At 46.9% G+C, this 14,399-nt stretch overlaps 1 protein-coding gene across 1 annotated transcript in view; it reads left to right on the top strand.

Moving 5' to 3' along the window:
• The window catches only part of LOC146355926 (uncharacterized), a 74,905-nt gene that overhangs the window by 10,707 nt on the left and 49,799 nt on the right, over positions 1 to 14,399 (top strand). Inside the window, 13 exon segments of the mRNA XM_084829981.1 lie at positions 1,847 to 1,879; positions 3,234 to 3,424; positions 3,674 to 3,930; positions 4,505 to 4,564; positions 4,647 to 4,701; positions 5,011 to 5,080; positions 5,225 to 5,414; positions 7,224 to 7,248; positions 7,320 to 7,742; positions 7,936 to 8,062; positions 8,357 to 8,427; positions 8,790 to 8,916; positions 10,485 to 11,430. Coding sequence (XP_084686107.1) covers positions 1,847 to 1,879; positions 3,234 to 3,424; positions 3,674 to 3,930; positions 4,505 to 4,564; positions 4,647 to 4,701; positions 5,011 to 5,080; positions 5,225 to 5,414; positions 7,224 to 7,248; positions 7,320 to 7,742; positions 7,936 to 8,062; positions 8,357 to 8,427; positions 8,790 to 8,916; positions 10,485 to 11,430 — 2,575 coding nt within the window.

The following is a 14,399-nucleotide window of genomic DNA, read 5'->3' as shown; positions in this document are numbered from 1 at the left end:
TAACATCATCATCATCATCATCATTGTTTTTGTTATTTCGGCCCCATGAATTTGTGCAAATGTTTTTGTCATTTTTTTATTGTGTCTCTCCCCCCCCCCCCCCCCAGTTTTTTGCAGCTGGGAAAGTGTGCACTTACTGGTGCTGAACTATATATAGGGTCGCCTTGTCTATTAGGGGCCGCGGTGGCTTAGTGGTTAAGACGCTGAACTGCAGACTGGAAGGTCGGCAGGACAGCAGTTCGAGACCCGAGTGCCGCGTGACGGAGTGAGCTCCCGTCTTCAGTCCCAGCTCCTGCCAACCTAGCAGTTCGAAAGCAAGAAATTGCAAGTAGATAAATAGGTACCGCCTCGGCGGGAAAGGTAACAGCGTTCCGTGCACCTTGGTGTTCAGTCATGCGGGTCACATGACCACGGAAGCGTCTTTGGACAGCGCTGGCTCTTCGGCTTAGAAACGGGGATGAGCACCGCACCCTAGAGTCAGACGTGACTGGTTGGGGACACCTTTTCCTTGTCTATTGCCTTGGCTGTTGCATCAGTCAAACCTTGCTTCTCAAAGAAATCACATGGGGGAGAAGTTTTAAATTTTTTTGGAATGTGGAAAAAACCTTTAAATCTCCTCATCTAATAACTCACACCAGGGAGAAACCATAGAAATACCTGGAGTATGGAATGAGATTCATTTACACACAAGCCATGTTTCACATTAGACGACCGACTTAGTAGATGTACTGTATAAAGGCATGCCAAACCAAGGAGCCTATTAATGTGCTGTAGCTAAGACAACAAAGAAACTTAAACAATATTTTCTCTGATACCAATTTGTTTATTTGTTCCATTGCTTCCGACTCTTCGTGACTTCATGGACCAGCCCATGCCAGAGCTTCCCATCGGCCGTCACCACCCCCAGCTCCCCCAAGGTCGAGTCCGTCACCACCAGAATATCATCCATAATATGATATCTTATATCAATACATACTGGAAAATAATAATGTGTGCACCATAACTATTCTGCAAGTAAAGGGTGGGATGGATTTTCTCAGTTAAGCACATTTCAAATTTCTCTACTATTTCATTTATTTTTGTAAGTGGGATAAGAAGAAAAAATACATATTCCAATACTTAATAAATATGTGTAATTAGCAAAACCAAGTTAATGCTTCATAGAAGGAATTGCTCCTTTGTTTAAGGCAAGTAGAAAACTGTTTCAGAGAAATATGTTTCAAAATAATGACACCTCTTGAGCTATATATTATGATAATTTATAATACACCCTTGAGCTAATAATGTGACCCTTGGTTTTAGAGATCTACCTAATGACATCTACAATTGTGCCAAATTTCGGTCCTCCGCTCGGTGTCGCAGGGTCCTAGGTGGCAGAACCCTTCTTGTCTGTCCCATCCCCCTCCATACTCTGATTGTGATACCCTTGGCTTTCCCCAGCTTCATTTCTTTTTTCTAGGCCCAACATTTGTGCAAATGTGGCCAATTTTTACTTAATATTTTTTCAGTGCCAGGAATTTGTGCAAACATCTTTATTATTTCGTTATCTCCTCCCCCTGCCCCCACCCCTTTTTTCCGCAGTTAGGGAAGTTCCATCTCTCAAAGGGAACAAAGTGTACTAGGAAACATACAAGGTAATTGACAAGATGGGACTGCATATAGGCTAGTTTGACAGCCACTGACTGGTTGGGGTGGAAGGGGGACTTGATTGCCTGCTTAGCAAGGGGATCTTCAGGGTCTGATGTGTTGATCTGACACTTGGGGCCCCTGTGCTTCCATTGCAAACCTCCCTGAGTCTCCAGCAAGTCTTTTTGAGGGTGATCTAGGATCCACTCCCTTTTCGCAGCTCCCATTAGCAGTAACAAGGGAGCTGTGAAAAGTAGGTGGACCCTAGCTCACCCTTAAGATGCCAGAGGTAATGCACTCTCCCCTAATGGAATAGTGCCTCCTGTGGGGGATCAGGTGAGACCCCCTCCCCCCACCGCCTTTTGCATTGGGGTGAAGAGGAGGCCCTGGCCTTCAAGGGAGGGGATACGACATGGGGGCAGGAGAGTGAGGAGGGGGTGGGAAGACCGGGGCAGGGGAGATGCCCAAATTCAACCCCTGGCAAGCCAGAGCAGGATTTGATTTCACATCATGGAGCAGCGGCGGAAGCAGAATTCCTCCCACCTTGAGCTTTGGGGCATCAGGAGCCTGTGCTGAGGCCAGGTCCCTCCTTTGGCCATGACAGCAGATGAGCCACACCTAAAAGAGGATAGTGTAGAGTTGGAGAAAGTGCAGAAAAGGGCAACTAAAATAATCAAGGGGCTATGAGGGAAAGTTATAACAGCTGGGATTGTTTAGCTTGGAAAGAAGGTGAGGAAGGGGAGACATGATAGAGGTGTACAAAATGATGCATGGTGGATGGGGAGACAAGTGGATGGGGAGACATTTTCTGACCTCCAGTGCAGGAAACCAGCTAGCTTGGGGAAGGCCCCTCCTCTAGGCCAGGAAGGCAGCCTCCAAATGTGGTCTTCCTCAGGAGGCAGGGCCAGGCCGCTGCATCACATCGGAAGCCACTGGTCCTGTTGAACTATATATACGGTTGCCTTGTCTATTGCCTTGGCTGTTGCATCAGTCAAAGTGTATGAAGTGTACTAGGAAACATACAAGGTAATTAACAAGATGGGACTGCATAAAGGCTAGATTGACAGCCCTTGACAGGTTGGAGGGGAAGGGGGACCTGATTGCCCCTGTGGCAAAGTGATCCTCAGGGTTTGAAGTGTTGAATTGACACTTGGGGTCCCCCGCTTCCACTGCACACCCCCTTGAGTCTCCAGCAAGTTGTTTTCAGGATGATCTAGGGTTCACCCCCTTTTCACAGCTCCCATTCATGGTAACAGGAAGCCATGAAAAGGGGGTGGACCCTAGACCACCTTTAAAATGACTTGCTGGAGATTTCAGGAAGTGTGCAACGGAAGTAGGGCACCCTCAAAGGTCAGTTGATGAAAACTTTGCTAAGGGGCTGCTCTGGTCCTCACCCCCTGCCCGCCCCCCCCCCCCCATCTGTCAACCTTTTGAGCTTCCTGGCAAGAACAGTCTCTCAAAAGAGAAAGGCCTGTTGCAACCAAAACCAAGCGCACACTGGCTGAAAAGTTTCATTCAGCAAGAAGAGGAAATGTCCAGAACACAAAAGTGAAATTGCTGCCAGCCACAGTCCGGTCGACGCCCCAAACCCACGTGTTGCAATGCAGGATGCTTCCGCGGGCCTGTTTGGAGAGATGCAGAGAAGCGATCTTGCTGCTTGGCCTCCTGGGGGTTAAATGAGATGTCTCTCTGGGGTTTCTCCCTGATACCTTTCCTCCAGAAACCGCCGACTCCTCCAGCCTTGGGCAGTGGAAGCTGTTTCGAGCTTGCTCTTAAAGGGGCGATGGAGGAAGAGGGGGTCGGTCTCTTGTCTCTCCGATAAGTTACGTGGCTCCTGGCAGGAGTGCAGAGGAGCGGAGGTTGGGGGTTTCCATGTAAAAGCCATTTCTCCCTCCTCTCTTGCCTCTCTCTCCGGGTCTCTGTTCGTCCCCCAGTCTCTTCTCCCATCTCCGCCCCACCTATCTCCTTTCCCCCTTTTTTCTCCAGCGCCGGCCTGCTTTTCCTCCGATCCCCCTCTCCCCTCTCCCCGCGCCCTTCTCACTTTCAGCTCAGCTCCTTCGATTCTGGAGTGTTTCTACACCACTCTCCATCCAGGTTTCTTCTGATTTTTGGCTCCTTCTCCCGCAGATTTGCCAGCCACGTCCCCCTTCGCCCGCTTGCCCCCTGCGCGTGTATATATACATCATTTGACATCCCCCGCCCAGCCCCTCGGCCCGTCAGGGAGGCAGCAGAGTTGCTCTTTCCCGGGATGGCTACGGCGACCACCCCATATGCCAACGTCCTCCGATCCGAGGCCCAGGAGAGGTGAGGGATTGCACCTCCCATCTCTCCACGCCAGCATGGCAAAGGCTCAGGGATAATGGGAGTTGTAGTCCGAAGTGTCTGGAAGGCCAGGGAAGGCTGCGATATACTTACGCTATATACTTACACTGGGGCGCAAGCTGCAATGAACTCAGTGGGGCTCACCCCTGAGTAGACGTGCATAGGGCTGCGCGGTGGGGTTCTCTCGCCCTCCCGCCCCCCAAGCTCCGTTTCCTGGCCGGCCTCCCGTGAGCTTCTCACCCTCCTGGCAAGAACAGCCTCTAGCCACGGAACAGCGTTTTAGAACCGCGACCCAAACTCACGCGAGTAAACCCAGGCAAGAGGGATCACTGCCGAGCGGCGCCGGAGGGGAGGCCGCAAGCGGGTCTCCGCGGCCCTCCTTGGGGAGATGCCGAGGAAGGACCCCGCTGCCTGGCCCTCTAAGGGTTAAAGGGAACAAACGGGATTCCTAGAGAGGAAGGGGATGTGGGGAGGAGGAGAGGGGAGGGGCCGTGTCCTCCACAAGAAAGTCAGCCCCCCCCTCCCCGGCCCTTCCTGTCCCGCCTCCTCCCCCCAGAGGAAAGAGGCCTTGGCGCTTCGCCCAGGTGCTGCATCGGTGCCTCCTGGGTGGGATCAGGTGAGACCCCCCCCCGCCTTGTGCATTGGGGTGAAGGGGGTCCCTGGGCTCTGGAGACGTGGGTGGGACATGGGGGTTGAAGGTGTGAGAGGGCTGAGGAGTGCAAGCTGGACCCCCCCCCTTCAGCCCATACGGAGGTGGGCTGTGCAGCCGACCCATTTGGGTGTGTGTGTGTGTGTGTGTGTGTGTCCACTCATATATATATGGGAGCTTCCTTTTTTCCTCCCGTCTGCAAAGCTTTCATTTGAGGGAGCACATTTTTAAGGAAGAGCTGCAATACTGAGTCCATTTATCAAACTGATCAGTTGATTATAGTTCTGTACATGGATGAAAATTATTGCCCCCATTAATCGAGCTAAGCTGCCCGCCACCTCACTCCACCAGCGTGGCTCCCCTGATGCCCCTGATCTCCATGTGGCTGAGATGTTCTGTGTCGCTCTCCGCAGGATTGGCTGCACCGACCAAAGCAAGCAATGCTGGGCGGAGGGAGACGGAGTGCCCCCCCCATGAGGCAGCGTGAGGGGGTCGCTTCAGGCCACTGAGTTGGGGTGTCCCGAAAGGGCTCCAAAAACTTCATTATTTAGTTGACTCTTCCTGTATTTTTGCTGCCAGGGAGCAGAGGAGGCACTTGAGGGGTTTTCTGTGCCTTGGGTGTATTAGACCAGCCTTCAGCCTTGGCTGCCGTGCACTTTGGCGCAGGGGTGGGCGAGAGGGTGTTCACTAAAAGAAGCCAAAGATCTTCAGCCGGCCCTGTGTTGCAAGGAGTTTTTGATGCACACCTGCACAGGAAGGCACCTGAGGGGAGGCCGTCCGAGGAGGAGAATGATAATGATGTGGAAGGGGAGAGGAGGTAAAAAACCCCGATAGAGAAAAAAGACCTCCATGGAGCATGGCCAGCGCATCCCATTTTCTGTGTGGCATGAAGTCTGTGTTCTCCTCAAAGCTCGGACACTGTCCTGTGAGAACTTCTGTTCTTTTCCAGTAAGGCAGCTCCTTGCTACGATAACTAGGAATGGTGCCTCCGTCTGCTGTACCTCAGAAAATCAGGGTGAAATGTTATGTCCTTTCAATTATTTGATATAAAACAAGGTTTGTCTAAAAGAAATAACAATGGGGTTGAAAAGGTGGGCTGAGGCAAAGTGAGGGGGCTGCTCCAGGCAGCTGATTTGGGGTGTCCTGAACGGGCAGCAAAACGTTTGTTCTTTAATTTATGTTTAATAAATTAAACAAAACCTGTGGACTCCTCAGAAGCAGGACGCTGTCCTGTGAGAGAATTTGCTCTGTTCCAGTAAAGCACTTCCTAACTATGTTAGTTAGAAATCGTGCCTCCATTTGCTGAGGCAGTATACCTCAGAAAACCAGGGAGAAATGTTATGGGTCTTTTTCATTATTTTATATAAAACGAAGTATGTCTACAATAAATACAAATTGGGTTGAAAAGCTGGGTTGAGGCAGGGTGAGAGGCTGCTTCAGGCGGCAGCTTTGGGGTGTCCTGAAAGGGCAGCACAATGTTTGTTCTTTAATTTATGTTTTATTTATTGTACTCTTAATGGTGCTTTTTACTGCCAGGAGGGAGAGAGGCCCTTGTGAGATTTTCTTCCTCAGGTGCAGAAACAACTTCACCAGTCTTGGGTAATGACTGGGGGGGGGGGGGGATTGCTAAGCAAACATTTTGAAGGTTTGGCAGGAGCAGGGGACATGGTTAAAGGCAGCAAAATGTCTTGGGCTAGCCCTGTATTGCACAGATACTCTGATGAACCTCTGCACAGAGACGTCGGTTTAAGGAAGAGAGATTAATTGTTATTATCAACAGGAAAGGGGGGAAGTGAAACACAACGAAAAAGAAGTGTTTTTAAAAACTTGGATAGGAAAAAAAGAACATCACAGACCAACCAGTCAATCCCAGCTGCTGTGGGGAATAAAAATGCTGGTTATCTTGGAGCAGAATGCTGTCCTGTGTGAACTTTTAACCTGCTCCGCTATGGCAGCTCTGAGGTGTGATACTTAAGGATGGAGCCTCTGGCTCAGAAATCAGGGGGAATCATTTGCTGGGGATTAAACTTTTTTTTAATGTTAAGCCAATATGTCTAGAATAAATAAACAGCAATGTGCTCATCAGAATGTCTAACATTAAATGCGTATGTGAATTTGGTTGATAAATATATTGACTTTTGAAAACCAGATGAATAATCAACAAATATGTTTTTTTATATGATTGACACCTTTAATTTAAGGTGTCAATTTAACTACCTTAATTTAAGGTAGTTTAGTGTAAGAGAGGCTAAAGGAGAACATGGCAACAGCAGAAGGCATCACAAAGAGGGGGGTGGAGGGGGCTTGCAAGAAGAATGGGTAAGGGAATGGCCTCAAAGGAAGGCTGAGAGACAGAGTTTGCTTGTGGGGTGAGGAATGGTTAGAGATCAGTGGGGAGCATATTGGAGTAGATGCAACAACGTCTGATTCTCAATCAAATGGAAGACTTTGGTGTGTGGCCCTCAGGTGAAGGAACCTCCCCCAGTCTCTAGTTTCTCTTTGAGTCCTGGCATTCTCCTCCTTTTCCTTTTGGGACAAGACCTGGTTGCCAGCTGGAATCCTCTACATCTTGTCTTGTCCTGAAAGTGTAATCTTTCATTCATTGAACCATGTCTTTGTTTTGCAGAGCCTTAGTAGCGCTGCCTGTTAAGGTAGTCATTGCCTGGAAAGATTGGCATAAGAGTGAGAAGCTGCTTTGACCATCTTGCGGAATTCCTTTGAGCACGGATCACAGATGGCCGAGCAAAACTCCACTGGCCCTGAAACACGAAGAAGCCCTGATGCCCTCAAGACTGAGAGCAGTGGAGAATTCTGGGAAACAACAATGCAGAAGGACCTGGATAACATGGTCAGCTCAGATGGGCAGCTCCAGCATTTTAGGCAGTTCTGCAACCAGGTGGCTGAGGGGCCCCGAGAGGTTTGCAACCAACTCCATGGCCTTTCCTGTCAGTGGCTGAAGCCAGAACAATACACGAAAAACCAAATCCTGGACCTGGTGATCTTGGAGCGGTTCTTGACCATCCTGCCAGCGGAGATGGTGAGCTGGGTGAGAGAATGTGGGGCGGAGACCAGTTCCCAGGCGGTTGCCCTGGCAGAAGGCTTCCTCCTGAGCCAGGCAGAGGACAGGAAGCCGGAAGAGCATCAGGTGAGAGCATTTCATCCAAGGGGACAGGAATGTGAGGGAGGGTATCCGAAAACTCTCTACTAATTGTCCAACCCATTCTGGAAATCATCCGAGGACAGATGTCCCATACCTGTTCCCTAACATTCTTGCCTGTCTCTTTCCTTTTCTAATCCTTCTCTTCATTCCATGTCTTGGATGCTGGTTGCTGTTTCAGGTACAGAGTCTGTTTGCAGAAGCGATCCCTCATTTCCCTGCCGCAGAGAGGGCTCCATCAGACATGAATCAGAGACCCACAAAAAGGGGGATCAAGCAGGACTGTGATCAGTGTGCAACTTTGCAGGGTAAGGATGAATTGCATGGGAGGGGAGCCAGTTTAATAGCCATCTCTGGGGAGATATGCATTTTCACCCAACTGAACCATGAAATGGTTATAAATATCCAAAGAAAAGAAAAGGTATCTCGTAACACCTAATTTCACTTAGACTTGCATCGCTTGCAATGTGACCCTCTGCATTTTACTGGGAAGTACCTCCTATGTGTTCAAAGGGGCTTACTTTCTAGGAAGTGTGTTTAGGATTGTAATCTTAATCTCTAAGCACATTCAACTGGCTTCCTACAATCTTTGTCTCTTGCAGGGGATACAACTACGCTGGCAATGCGTACTCAGCCATCTCTTTTTCTTTGTGACGGAGTGGAACTGAATCAGGTAGGCAGAAAGATCCCTGGGAACACAGGCAGGGAGCAGCCTGGGTGCCTCTGTCCCCTGCTCACCTCCCAGGGCCAGAATCTCTCTCTCTTTCTGTTTGCTTCTAGCAAAGCTAGGATCCTACAGAGAGCCCTGCTGGATGGGACCAAAGGCCTGTCTAGTCCAGCATCCTGTTTCTCGCAGTGGCTGACCAGAGGCCTCTTGGGAAGCCCACAAGCAGGACAGGAGGGCCACAGCCATTTCTTGCTCTTGTTCCCCCAGCAACTGCTTTTCACAGCAAGCAAGTTTCAATCCTGCAGGAGAATGCTGAATTACCACACTTTACATTATCCTTGAGTAGGAAACTTTCTTTTTTCCTCCAGGCTCTGGTGGCTTTTGAGGAGGTTGCTGTGTGCTTCACGGAGGAGGAGTGGGCACTGCTGGGTCCTGACCAGAGAGCCCTGCACAGGCAAATCATGGAGGAGAACCATGGGATCATGGCCTTTCTCGGTAAGGCTCCTTGTTTTCCTCAATGATATTATGGGATTCCAAATGCAATAATGATGAGGAAGGAAGATAATGTTACTATATGGGGCACATATCTTATTATTTATTTATTTTAGATTTTGGGCTGCCTTTTAGGACACAGCCTTCAGAAGGCAGGGATCAGAAACCAAAACACTGATTAGGGAAAGGCAGCCCAGAACATGCATATTTTCAAGGTATAGTTGGAGGCCTGCGCTGCAGGGGTCTTATGGACTTCGGTTACATATTTCAGCACCTCCAGATCATCCCATCTACCAGAATTTGTCAATTTTATGTACTAAATCCTGCCTTTCCATTAAACAAAAATCTACACAGAATACTGGTGAGGCAAAATATTAGAAAACTACAACATAATCAAAAGAATAATCAGCATCTGGTTCTCAAATCGTCAGGAAACATTTAGAGCTTAAGAAATACAAGCAGAGAACTGACCTATCATAGAATCCCAGAAGCCTGACAAATTAGCTGTCCTGAAGCCACAGATGGAGGTTTCTAGGGAGGCAGCCAGCACCCCAAAATGCAGTTAGTTTACAGAACCCAAATCCAGCTGTTTCTCTCTTTACAGATAGATGCCCAGAGAGCCAGATTACATCCTCCTTAGCTGGGGCAGAGGGATGGGAAAGAGAGCTGATTCTCGCCACCTGAGAGCAACAGAACTCCTGGGTTTTCCACGCTTTGAAAAGCAGGTGGAATCCAGCCAATCACGGGTAGGCCAGGAGACCAAGGACGGTTCAGTAGCTTGGACCCAGCTTAGTACTGGTCCAACAGCTATGAATGGAAATACGCAAGTAAGCCGGCACACTGAGAGCACGAAAATCTGGATTTTTATTCAATTCCCACAAAACCTTTAAAGGTGCAAAGGGTGTGAGGTCTGATATTACAAAGCCACAAAGGAGTCACAGGAAGATTCCTGGGTGGTGACAAGAGCTGTTCTGGGCTGAGAACAATGCAGTTCTGACAACTGCTTGCAGAGCCATCTCAAATGTAACAGTAGGCGATTTAGGATGGGTGCTCAGCGAAGGAAATGCTCAGCCTGCAGCTATTCAAGACTGCAACTTTCCTGAGAGGCTCATAAATTGTCTAGCACCTGAGTTGGTAATTTATTTCTCTCGGGGAGGTCACTTCAGGGCTGTTTGGCCTTTCCCAGCCTTGGGGCTGGGAAGGGTTTGTGAAGGAAAAATTGTCCATGGTTGCCAAATTTCACTGGATTTCTGCAGTGATGAGCAGCCTAATAGCAAACCTGTGAGGTTGACTAGGCCAAGAGAGTAACTGGCCCAGAAACATGCAGGACATTTCATTTCTGAGCTGAAAGCTGAACCCAGGTCTTTATGGCCCCAGTCAAATGCATTGTCCCACACCACTAGTCTCAGTTAATGGCAGTCAACAGAGGTAGTTACACACATGGTAAGAACTGCATCCCTTCTAAGTCTTTTCAATCCTTCCTTTTATCAAAATCATTAATTGGGGGTGCTCAGTTATTTGAAGTTTTATTGCTAACACAGGCTTTTACCAATTTCTTGTCTTCCTGCCAGAAAGTGACAGCTGTAAAGCAGAGAAGAAGAAAGAACTATGTGGGATGTCACTGAAAAGAGACAAATGTAAAAATAGTGACCAGCAAAAAAGTAAAAATGAAGTAAATTGGAATATGAAGAATAATTACTGTGTTTCTCAGGGCAATGGCTACCATGATATCATAATGCAGGAACAAATACATAAAAGACAGGAGAAGAATAGGTGCCATATGCGTGGGAAAGCTTTCAATTCTGAATCAAACATTAAAGCTCATTGCAAAATTCCCACATTGAAGAAACCATATAAATGCAAGGACTGTGGAAAGAGCTTCAGTTGGAAGACAAATCTCAATTCTCATCAAAGAACTCACACAGGGGAGAGACCATATCATTGTTTGGAGTGTGGAAAGAGCTTCAGTGATAAAAGCAATCTCACTTCTCATCAAAGAACTCACACAGGGGAAAAACCATATAAATGTTTGGAGTGTGAAAAGACCTTCAGTCGGAAGATGACTCTCATTCTTCATCAAAGAACATACACAGGTGAGAAACCATATCATTGTTTGACATGTGGAAAGAGCTTCAGTACAAAGAGTTATCTCACTTCTCATCAAAGAACTCACACAGGAGAGGAACCATATAAATGCTTGGTGTGTGAAAAGGCCTTCCTAGGGAAGACAAATCTCACTTCTCATCAAAGAATTCACACAGGGGAGAAACCATATCAATGTTTGGAGTGTGAGAAGAGCTTCAGTGAGAAGGGAACTCTCACTCGACATAAAAGAATTCACACAGGGGAGAAACCTTATCAATGTTTGGGGTGTGGAAGGGGCTTTAGTGAGAAGCGAACACTCACTCAGCATATAAGAACTCATACAGGGGAGAAACCATATAAATGTTTGGAGGATGGAAAGAGCTTTAGTGGAAACAAGCAGCTTGCTTCTCAAAGAAATCACACGGGAGAGAAGTTTTAAAACTTTTTGGAATGTGGAAAAAACCTTTAAATCTTTTCTTACTTCTCATCTAATAACTTACATCAGGGAGAAACCATAGAAATACCTGGAGTGTTGAATGAGATTCATTTACACTTAAGCCATGTTTTGCATTAAGTGACAGACTTGTGAGATCTACTGTATGAAGAATAAATTCAAAACAAAACTCCAGGCGTAAGAAACCTGACAACTCTGCACTGGACCACTTATTTTTTTTTTAGCAAAGTTCATAATACTTAATGGCACAATTATGCTAAATGGTTTTTTTACTGTGATTAAAGTGTCATTCACACACCAGCTTTTTTGTGCAGAAACCATAACGGAAATAAGCTGTAGAAAGAACAAGATTGTTGGAGGAGCCTCTATTTATCCTCACACCTTCCGATAGGTCAGATATACTTCCCCAGCAACTGGGGGTTATGGGAGTTGTAGTCCAACACATCTGGAGGGCCTCAGATTGGGGAAGGCTGTACTCAGCTGTGCTATAGGTCCTACCTTACAGTGGAGCCTCAGGGAGAACTTAACATCTGCTCTGATTGTGGGAAGAGTCTCGGTCAGAGGTCACAAATATGTCCAACCATTAAGCAAAAGAGTGTTGATTGTCCTGCCTTCCACTTCAGATTTGATACTGCTTTTCCTTGATCTACTTCCTCCCTCATTAAAAGAAATAAGTTATATGAAATTCATTGTCAGCTAATTAACACAATTCGACATTCCTGCGAAACATTACTTTCCGCCCCCGCCCAGGAAATATTGAAGTTGATTGCGCTCAGGAAGTGCGACTCTGCCACTGGGCTATCCATAACACCCATCGACTACTGAAGTTAAGCTGAGCTATGATTTCCCAGGACATATTTCTGAAGAGACGGAAGGCCTTGCCTTCAGCCTCTTTATTTTTCTCTGAATTCTCAAAGAAGGCTGCTTTTGTCTCTAGGATTACTTTAGCCAGTGGATTTCAGGCCACAATCCGAAGAATGCTTACAAATCAGGAAGCTGCATTGAATTTAGTGAGCCAGTTCAGATGATCGCATCTCTGCTTAAGAGGCCAAGATACAAACAAGCCTTCTGCCCGTGCACACAGCCCTGTGTTCCTCCTTTCATGAGAGCTGGGATTAACCACAGTTTCCTCTTCTTTCTGACCCAGGGGACTACAGTTTCTAGCTTCAGAACAAGTCAGGCTGTTAAACCAACTTCAAACCAACTATCCTGGGTAGTTCTGAAGCTCATTACCATGGTTTCTTCATTTGTATGGAACAGGGAACTGGTTAAAGGCTTTCTGGTTTGTTTGCTCGTGCCATAAAGGGAGGAGCAATAGGGCTGCAAGCAGGAGCAAATGGGTTGTTCGCATATCAGCTTACAAAGCTGAGATACATTCCAAATGCGGACAGCGGGACTTCGCAGTTGCCAGCCTATATCCTAAATCGAAATCCTCACATCTTGTTAATTTGAACCCAGGGTAGGCTTTTCTCTGTTCTATTTATCCTTCTTTCAAGAGGTTCTATACCAGAGAGTTTCTGTATCATCCAATATTTCTATTGGGTGGCATAGCAATATAATAAATCAATATTGTTAGTAGTAGTATTGAGACTTTGCTAAACACCTCAATTATTGGCTTCCTTGTTGGAAATAACACAAATTGAATGAAGTAATGATGCTGTTAAGAAAAGACCCTGAGGCATATATTTGAAATATGAAGCTTTTATTATCAAAGTATTTAATGAAATAAGGTTGTTATATTTTATTTCTTACTCAATTTTGTCTTAAACTTAGGTGAATTTTATGCAACATCAAGAGCAGTGGTCTTACTTCTGACCTAGACAGTTTTACATGTTGTTCACACAAAACAACAACCGAGAGTATGGATTGAGTATGGGTTGTTGATGAATCCTGGGTAGTTGCTGAATTGCGGGTTGTTGAATCATGGCTTGTTATGTGTGAACCCTGCACTATGGTTTAACTATGTCTTGTTAATCATGAACAGCCCAGAGTTCTCAACCCAATAGCAAACCATGGGTTGTGGACCATCCCCCTCCCCGGAGCAATGAAAAAAATAAAAAAATTAAAAGCTATGGAGCACAAAAAGGGTCAAAATTAGCCTGTTTGCAAGATAACTTTAAAAAAATTAAAATAAGTTTGGGGGTAGCAGGGGCCACATGGGGTACATGTTGCCCACTCTTTACAGAGAGATGATGATTTTTGAATAAATCTATTATCGGTTATAGTATTTAAGAAAAATCTGTAAGCTATTCACAGGGAGATTAAAATTGAAATCCATTGTAATATCCATTAAACTACATTAATATACTTCATAATAAATACAAAAACATTTATAGAAACTGCTTATTAAAACATTAAAGTGAAATCCTTACAACACCATGATCCACAAACTGGGCAGCACATCCACTCAGGGAATGCCTGGGTAAAGTGATGGGTCTTTCGTTCTCTCCCAAAGCGTGCCACAGTGGCCACCTCCCACATACCAGTGGGGAGGGAATTCCATCGGAATGGCCGGCCAGAAAGAGGCTGCCGAAAGACCCTGGCTAGTCACGAAGGACGTGCCAGCACCCCACTCCAGGAGCCACAGGGTGGGATGGCCTGCGTACAATCGTAAAAATCTACATCTGTGTTGCTGTTGGCCACGGATCCTGATTGCATGGATCACCCTGCAAACCTGATCAGCAGAGCTCCATAAAGATCCGGACGAGGCCACGCTGAGGCCAACAAGTAGCACAAGGCCAGCAATTTTAAGGATCCGCAGGCCTTGCCTGCCCTCTTGAGCATAGTGTCCCACGTTACTGCTGGGGAACACTGAGGCTCAGAAATGTACCGCTTGCTCATAGATCTGGTGCACAAGTGTGCAGCAAAGTGCAGCCTTTTCTGTCTGTGTTTAGAACAGGTGGGAGTTCGAATCCCTTTCTGCTCCACATCGGATCACCCCAAGGTC

The sequence above is a fragment of the Heloderma suspectum genome, chromosome 2 (genome assembly GCF_057233095.1).
Source record: "Heloderma suspectum isolate Gila_16-S chromosome 2, 16-S_ref, whole genome shotgun sequence".
Classification (NCBI taxonomy): domain Eukaryota; kingdom Metazoa; phylum Chordata; class Lepidosauria; order Squamata; family Helodermatidae; genus Heloderma; species Heloderma suspectum.
This window is presented reverse-complemented; position numbering and strand designations above follow the sequence as displayed.